General features: G+C 43.4%; 1 protein-coding gene across 1 annotated transcript in view; it reads left to right on the forward strand.

The window, feature by feature from the left end:
* ADGRG7 (adhesion G protein-coupled receptor G7) overlaps positions 1 to 4,369 on the forward strand; it is a 28,311-nt gene extending 23,942 nt beyond the window's left edge. The window contains exons 12-13 of the mRNA XM_050958707.1: positions 581 to 737; positions 3,829 to 4,369. Of these exons, the coding sequence (XP_050814664.1) occupies positions 581 to 737; positions 3,829 to 4,062 (391 nt within the window). The 3' untranslated portion in view covers positions 4,063 to 4,369. The remainder of the gene's footprint in view (positions 1 to 580; positions 738 to 3,828) is intronic.
* The last annotated feature ends 4,999 nt before the right edge of the window (positions 4,370 to 9,368 follow it).

Below are 9,368 nucleotides of genomic sequence, written 5' to 3' on the forward strand. Positions count from 1 at the left end.
TACTTTTATTTAACCTGGAAAAATGTTGCCTTCAACAAATGTTTACATCATTGTTTTAATTCCCTCCTCTATAGTTTTTAGAGATGAATCAGAACCCAAAACACCCTGATAATGAAATATCCTCAGAGCTGAATCCAAACATAATTGAAGGGCCTATCTCTATAATAGGTAGAACTTTGTGGAAATTTGAATCAAAATAAGAATTCTTCTACTTTAGTCCCATTTCTAATAGTTTTCAACAATAATAGTTAATTTTTTATATGTTATTTCATTATTCCTTCCTGCTTTCTGCTGCATTGGCAGCTTTTTCTCTCTCTGTATCTAGTAAGGCAAAGTACCTCCATCAGTAATTGTTCTGATGCTATTCTTATTAGTGCTTCAGAGCAGTGTAGGGAGATATCCCTTTTGATCTGCTCAGTTGAATTCTCTCTGTTCTGGACAGAACAGTGGCCTAGATTGCCACTGAATAATCCTTAAATGCAGGATACTAAATAAAATGGTTGAATAAACCAAGACAATGCGTTGTTTTAGCCGTACATTTTTTAACACTTGAGAATGTTACTTTTTTCCCCTCTTCTAGCAATAAAAAGAAATCATTCACAACGAAGATATTTGGCACTTTATCTGTAGCTGTAATGCTTGGAATCACCTGGGTCCTGGGCTATATGATGCTAATAAATCAAGAGGAAACAAATATGGTCTTCAGCATTTTGTTCTGCATTTTCAATGCCACCCAGGTACAGTATATAGCTGTTTCAATACAGATGAATAAGACATTGAAAAAAATGCATCTCCTTTCCCTCCATAATCCAGTATCTTAGTAAATTGTTGGAAAACCATGTTGCTTCATACAGAAATTCAGAATCTTTGTTGAAAAATGGCAGAGAGTTGACAAATATTATTGATAAAACTCTTCTGGTATTACTAGCTAATGTGCTATTTTATTCCATAGGACGTGTAAGATCATCACTGAAAAGACTTGTCCATATGTAGTGGCTTCTCTCTGTACCAGACCATACAAAAAGGGATTGTGAGAGTGAATATTAGGAAAAACTTCATTAGCTGTGGAAATGTCAGCCAAGGGTGCGGGTTTGTCTTCATAGGAAGTTATAACAGTATAAGTAAGGCTAAGATTTACTCATGGGTATTTTTAGTAAAAGTCATGGACAGGTCTTGGGCAATAAACAAAAATTCATGGCCCCTGGCCTGTCTATGACTTTTACTATAAATGTCCCTGATTAAATCTTAGCTGCTCCTGGGGTACTGATGCTCTGGGGGTCGTGGGGGTCAGTGGCTGCCCATGCTCCGGCAGTGGAGGCTGACTGCTCCTGGCCATCCGCTGCTCTGAGGCCCCTGGGGACCGCTGCTCTGACAGCCTCCAGGGTGGCCCCTGGGACCGCTGTTGCTTTGGTGGCTCTTGGGGCCAGCCACACCAGCTGCTTCAGGTACGGAAGTCACGTTGGTCCCAGAAAATCACAGAATCTGTGACAGACTCTCACCTTTAAGCATAAGGTATGTATGGTGTGTGAATTAAAATCACTATATTTATATTGGTATAATTCCTCATGTGGACACACTTATTCCAGTAAATTTCCCAGAGTACAAAAGTCTTTATTAACTATTTCATTCTTCATGGAAGAAAGGAGAGGAAGTTGTCACAGATATGCACAATTTACTATGAATTAAATCTCATTTTTGGTGCCACAAGTGAGATGGTGTTTAGGAGAAGCCACCACATTTTTTCCCTCAGTCAAGAAGGAGCTTATGACAGCCCGTATGTATTTAAGCCCCAGTGAGAGGGAGTCTAGCTCAAGGGACATGATCGCAACTTGACCATCTGCACAATCTAGAGTGAGCTGTTTCTCATTCTGATGACTCCCATGGGCTAGGCTTACTTTGTGGCCAGAGCTTGGAAGTTCTGCCATCCCTCCCCCGCAGCCATCTGACTCTTGAAAAGCACACAACAGTGCAGAAACTATTCATTAAAATTTCCCTCAGATGTTTAGATTCTAAGCATGAAAAAATATATTTGTTTCAGAATAATTAAAAATAAAACATCACACCCCTCTCCACTGGAGTTGAGTTCATTTTTAAATCATGCAATCAACTGTCTAGCCCGGGGGTGGCCAACCTCTGACTCTGGAGCCACATGCGGCTCTTCAGAAGTTAATATGTGGCTCCTTGTATAGGCACCGACTCCGCAGCTGGAGCTACAGGTGCCAACTTTCCAACGTGCCAGGGGGTGCTCACTGCTCAACCCCTGGCTCTGCCATAGGCCCTGCCCCCACTCCACCTCTTCCCTCTCCCCTGAGCCTGCTGTGCCCTCACTCCTCCCCCTCTTCACCAGAGCCTCTTGCGTGCCAGGAAACAGCTGATTGGGAGGTAAAGGGAGGGAGGGGAAGGTGATGATTGGCAGGGCTGCCGGTGGGTTGGAGGTGCTAGGAGCTGAGGTGGGGAAGGGGCTACTGACATATTACTGTGGCTCTTTGGCAATGTACATTGGTAAATTCTAGCTCCCTCTCGGGCTCAGGTTGGCCACCCCGGTCTAACCCCTGGTTCTGCTCTCTGTGAGAGCAGTTTCCCTGAAAGCAAATATTGACTGTATGGCAGATATTAATTATTAATTATTATTATTATTATTATCATTTGTATTACAGAAGTGGCTAGGGAAGCCAATCCTGAACCAGGGTCCCATTGTGATAGACATTGTACAAACACATAACACTGAGGCTTTCCTTCCTTGCACTGAAGATCTTACAATCTAAGGCCAGGTCTACACTAGACATTTTTGCTGGTATAACAATGTTAGCAAGAAATGTGGGGTTTTTACAACATTTCTATATCAGCAAAAAACCTTTAGTGTGCCAACATAAAAGTGCTTTTGCCAGTATAGCTTATTTTGCTCAGGGGAGTACTGTAGTATAAGCTATATTGGCAAAAGCCCTTTTTTGCTGGATAAGCTATGTCTTTACTAGGAGGGGTTTCCAATACTGCTATACCAGCAAAATTTTAAATGTACACTGCACCTAAGTAAAAATGATTGAAAGTAAAGTGAATGAGTTGACATAGCCCAGAGGGATGCATCCCGAAGATGTGATATGTTTTTGCAATGGCTTAAAATTTTCAAGTCTTGTCTACCTCCAGTTTTAACTAATGACTGATGCAGACTGTCTTATTTGGTGCCATCCCATATTGTAGTATTGCTAGGAGACTCTTTTTTACCTATAGTATAGGGTCTTGTATAACACATACTTAAGCAGGCCTGACATTCCATCCAGTAGAGGGCAATACTGATAAATACATACAGCATTCTTGTAATACCACCCTATATTTCAAGACATTAATGTTATGGTTAATAATTATAGTGGTTAGGGGACTAGTCTAGGACTTGTGAGATCCAGGTTCTCTCCTCTACCATAGACTTCTTATTTGACTATGGGCAAATCACTTAGTCTCTCTTCCCGACCTGTAAAGTAAGGGTAGGGTGACCAGATAGAAAGTGTGAAAAATCAGGATGGGGGTGGTGGGTAATAGGCGCCAATATAAGAAAAAGCCCTGAATATCAGGACTGTCCCTATAATATCGTGACATCTCACCCAAAATAAGGGTAATAGCACTTCCCTACCTTAAAGGGATGTTGAGAGGATAAATACACTGAAGATTGTGAAGTTCTTTAAGATCTACCGATGAAAAGTGCTATGTAAGAAATAGGTATTATCATCATTGCAATTATTCTTCAAGCCACATAAAAAAGACAGTGAATTTTACTCTAAGACTTCATTTCATTTCATTACTCTGATTAACTCTGAGCTTTCATTTAACCCACAGGGACTTCAGATCTGTATTCTATATACTTTCAGATCACCAATCTTCAAGAAAAAGGTTACTGAGCTGTTTTCCTTTGTCTCACTGCCGGATATATCGATTTACTTGCATTCAAAGACTTACTATCTTTTAAAATTCCGTTCTAAAAAACACACATATGAGAACTTCAAACCATCTGAGAACTTTTCAGAGGAAACCTCCTTTTCCGGCAATGATCAGACATCTATGAAGAATTAAAATGTAAAATTTCAGCTTTCTGAGTTTGTTCTAGATAGGGATCATTGGTGTTTTGAGTGACATGACCACTGCTCCTGGAACAAGCGTTGGGCACAGATCAGAAGACAGTAGGACAGCTCCCAAAAATGTAAGGCAGGATAACAGCTGTACAGAGCTTATATGTGGCACTTTAACTGTACACAACTAAGAAAGTTCTTACTAGGGAAGTTGAAGGTCATTACAATATTGCACAAAATAGAAGAGCGTCTGTCTGACTTGGTCATGTCTGTCTGTTCTCCCGATATAGCTATTCCTGGCCTATCTAATATGCTCTGTCCAAAGGTAGTCCTCTTTTCCCTTTCATAGGTAATTCCTGTTTAACTAAAAAACATAAGCAAAAAAATATACAGTAGAGTTCTCATTAGCTCTGTTTCCATATTCTAAATCGCTATTTGACTGTCTTTTAGAAAAAGATCTTTGTTTTAGAGTTGCCTATTGAGCTTCCCAGCTAAAAGCTTTTTAGGATAAACTGCTGCTATGAATGCTATAAAATGATGTCTGACTCCACGTGGTAGAATGAACAAATAAATTAGTGTGATAAAACTATTGCTATTTGTTGTGAATATTTAATATGGTCAGTTTATAATGGAAGAAACTTAAAATCAAATGAGAAGCAGCAGATGATGTCAAAAGGTCCTGGGGAGAAGTGTCTAGAAGTTGAAGTCAAGAATGGGGACAGCATGAACAGCAGATTATCCTTTAGGAAAGAAGCATTGTCTAGTCTAGTGACCTGAGCAGAGGATTGGGGGCCAGGAGCTCCAGTATTCTAATCCTAGCTCTGACTCACTCTGCGGCCTTGAGAAAAACTCAACTGTGCTATAGTCAGTTCCTTATCTGTAAAATGGGGTTGATAATAATACTGACCCTCCAATCCTATATAGTATGTTGTGGGAGGTCTGTGAGAATTAGATAGTTCCTGGATAAAAAGAGAATATCTTTTCCTGATTCAACAGGCCCTGATATAGAACATTGGTATGATTAGTCATTTCTGTTAACAAAAGAATGCTTGTGGTAAAGGTTAAATAGAATTCTGACCTTAAACAATTTGTACATTTCTCTCCCCCCGCCCTTCTGGTTTTTGATCAAACTAAAGTGAAATGAACATGATGGCATGGTTTGCAAACTCCAAAGCTGCCTTGTATCGAGTAGCAGTCTTGATCCAATATGATGATCTGAACCTTGGTGGGTAACCTTTGGGGATACACAGAACCATGCCTTGATGGAAGTCTTTAAAAAGACTGGTTTCAGAGTGGTAGCTGTGTTAGTTTATATCAGCAAAAAGAACGAAGAGTACTTGTGGCACCTTAGAGACTAACACATTTATTTGGGCATAAGCTTTCGTGGGCTAAAACTCACTTCATCAGATGCATGCAGTGGAAAATACAGTAGGAATGAATATATATATATATATATATATATATATATATATATATATATATATATATATATATATATATATATATATATATATATATATACACACACACACAAACAGAGAACATGAAAAAATGGGGGTTGCCATATCAGCTCTAATGAGACTAATCAATTAAGGTGGGCTATTATCAGCAGGAGAAAAAAAAACTTTCGTAGTGATAATCAGGATGGCCCATTTCAAACAGTTGACAAGAAGGTATGAGTAAGAGTAGGGGAAAATTAGCATGGGGAAATAGTTTTTAGTTTGTGTAATGACAACAGACCATACACCTGTACACATCCTGTGACAGAAAATTCTGGAATAGAGCTCAGTCAATGACAAAGAGAGGGGTCTTTTGGCTTGAAAACCTCTCCAGCCTCCAGAAAACCAGTCTTGGTGGGATGGAGAAGGTAGACATTTCCTTTAGATTGGGGATCCTTTAAACAAAAGCAGTTATGTCAGATATGAAACTGGAACCCATTATCACTACTAGGAGAAAGGTGGTGAGGAGCACTTAAACTGCACGGTAGTTGTCCACATTGTACTGTCATGCACACATTCTATCACACTCCCTATGGACAAGACACTTTAATTTTCTGTGTATATGTTTCCCCAACTTAAAAAGAGGTTCTTAATACCTAGTGTTGTAAATCCCTTTGATATCATTGGAAGAAGGGTGCTCTGTACAGCAAATTATTATTATTATTGCAGAAAACATTTGTTTTTACTGAACGCCATGTAAAGCACACTCATACAGTGGTGACTGGTCTTTATGATGAGTGTAATACTACCGCTCAAGCTTTGTTCAAATTTATTTCATTTTTTTGGACAAAAGTGTAGTTATTCTATAGAATGACATCAGATAAATTTTGCATTGTACATTTGAGATTAGATTATTTAAATATACAAATAATTTCCCTCTCTTTATAGACCTCAAAAATTAACAAAAACCCCCAAAAGAATTGGCATGATTCCTTCTGTTCAAGGTATTGGCTATTATTGATGCATACTCGACACATTGTAGCTAGAGACCTGCAGCGTTGAATGAAGTATTGCAACAATTTGTATTGAACTTTTTGGACCCACAGTAGCACAATAACCATTTTCAACTCCCCTTGAAAGATGGTGGTTGTGGTTGTGTGTGTCAATGTTTTTGAACCCAAAGTTTAATCTTTTTTAAAATCTTTTCTTAGCAGCATGTGTTTAAGCGCAATAGTTCAACTCTTATCTCCACGTGGACCACAGTGATCTTACTAATGGTGCTGAACTTTGATATTCTCTACAATGTGGATGTTAAAGAGGTAAAGTTTCTTGCGGTAACTAACAGGAAGTGCTGCGTCCAGAAAAGCCACCAGTTTGGGTGGAAGGGCTGAATGATCTGACCAAAGGTATGAAAAATGAGGGAGGGAGAGAGTCTGACTAGAAGAAAGTGAATGTCTATGTGTGTCTGGTGATGTTGAACAGCAAAAGAGGTGTGACCTATGTTTGGTATTGGAAATCTGTATTTTCTAACATTTTTTCAGGGGAAGCCATTGGGACTACCAATCCTCTCTTATTAAGTAACATTTAGAATGGAAAACCTACAGCAAATTTAGCTTATTTTTTAAACACCTTTTCTACTTCCTCCCCACTTGCAATCCCAGTGCTTCCCTACTACTCTGCTACTAGGGTTTTACTGTTAGACCCTGCTGAGAGCTGGTCTAGTCTACACCTAAAACTTTGGTCAACCTAGTTACATAGCACAAGGTTGTGAAAAATTTCACACTGTGAGCGCTGTTATTTAAGTCAACCTAACCCCCACAGTAGATGCAGCTAGGTTGACAGAAGAATTCTTCTTGCTACTGTCTCTAAAACTGCTGTTGCTATAGCAAGTGCCTGAGTCTGCTCCATGGCACTACAGCCACATACTGTAAGATGGCAGGCACAGCAGAAATAAGAAGGTAGGAGGGGGTAGTTTAGTCTGGTATCAGATGGTGGACACCACAATGGAGACCATGTGCTGCCGCTGCTGGCGTGGCCAGGCTATGTAACCTGCCATGTTACAGTATGTGGCTCTAGTGCATGCTCAGACTGGGGGTTATGACTCCTCAGGGGGGTCACCAGGTTATTACCTGGGAGGGTCACGAGCTGTCAGCCTCCACCTCAAGCCCTGCTTCACCTCCAGCATTTATAATAGTGTTAAATATTAAAAAAAGTGGTTTTAATTTATAAGGGGAGGGGTCGCACTCAGAGGCTTGATGTGTGAAAGGATCACCACTACAAAAGTTTGAGAACCACTGCTCTAGTGCCATGGAGCAGACTTAGGGTATGTCTACATCTACAATTTTGCAGCGCTGGTTGTTACAGCTGTATTAGTACAGCTGTATAGGGCCAGCGCTGCAGAGTGGTCACACTTACAGCAACCAGCGCTGCAAGTGGTGTTAGATGTGGCCACACTGCAGCGCTGTTGGGCGGCTTCAAGGGGGGTTAGGGGAACGCGACAGCAAACCGCGGGGAAGCAGGTCTCCTTCCCCGCGGTTTGCTCCAGTGTTCCCCAAACACCCCCCCCCCAGCAGGTCTCCTTCCCCGCGGTGTGCTGTCGCGTTCCCCGAACCCCCGTGCAAGCAGGTCTCCTTCCCAGCGGTTTGCTCCGGTGTTCCCCGAACCCCCGTGCAAGCAGGTCTCCTTCCCAGCGGTTTGCTCCGGTGTTCCCCGAACCCCCGTGCAAGCAGGTCTCCTTCCCAGCGGTTTGCTCCGGTGTTCCCCGAACCCCCGTGCAAGCAGGTCTCCTTCCCAGCGGTTTGCTCCGGTGTTTTTTGAACCCCCGTGCAAGCAGATCTCCTTCCCCGCGGTGTGCTGTCGCGTTCCCTGAACCCCCCTGCAAACCGCGGGGAAGGAGATCTGCTTGCACGGGGGTTAGGGGAACGCGAGAGCAAACCGCGGGGAAGGAAACATGCTTCCCCGCGGTTTGCTCTCGCGTTCCCTGAACCCTCCTGCAAACCGCGGGGAAGGAGACCTGCTTGATTACCAGAGAGGCTTCCTCTGGTATGCTGGGATACCTGTATATTCCACGGAGGTCAAGAAAAACGCTGGAGTGTTTACACCTGATGACCAGCGCTGGATCACCAGCGCTGGATCCTCTACACCCGAGTTTCAACGGGTGTACGGCCAGCGCTGCAAACAGGGAGCTGCAGCGCTGGTGATGCCCTGCAGCTGTGTACACCTCCTAAGTTGCAGCGCTATAACTCCCTCATGAGCGCTGCAACTTTGTGGTGTAGACAAGGCCTCAGACACACACTGCGCATGCAAGGTCACACTTGCAGGGTGGGTCCCATGCCAATCTAGGCATTACTAGCCTGGCTGGTATTTCCAGAATGTGGGGGCAGCCACCCTATCCCCTTCCCAGCCTTGGGCTAGCTGCCTCCTCTGCTGTCCACCCCTCAGCCAGGTCTCAGTACCTCCCTCTCTGCCCCCCAAGCTATCTCTCTGTAACAGGTTTTCTACAGCGCCCCGCACAGAGGCGACGACGCTCCACATCGCTGTGCTACAATAAACGCCAGAGGCCACCTCCCTTGCTACACAAACCCCGCCCCTCTGGCAGCTGGTGCGGCGCATGCGCGGAACCCGGCGTTGCTCGCTCTGCCTAAGGGACGCCGCAGCTTTGACAGGCGGCGGCGGCGGGGGTTCGCTTAGCAGGCATGCGCACTCCTACCCTAGCCGTCGCCGTGCCAGCGCATGCGTAAAGCGAAGGCCGGCTCTGCTGTGACTGGGAGCCTTAGATCACTGACTGCGCACGCGCGACCTCTTTCGTCTAGCCTGGCCTGCTCCGGCACTTCGCTCCATCGGTGCGCACGCGCCGTTCGGCAGCTATCAG

Source organism: Gopherus flavomarginatus, chromosome 1, assembly GCF_025201925.1.
Source record: "Gopherus flavomarginatus isolate rGopFla2 chromosome 1, rGopFla2.mat.asm, whole genome shotgun sequence".
Lineage (NCBI taxonomy): Eukaryota > Metazoa > Chordata > Testudines > Testudinidae > Gopherus > Gopherus flavomarginatus.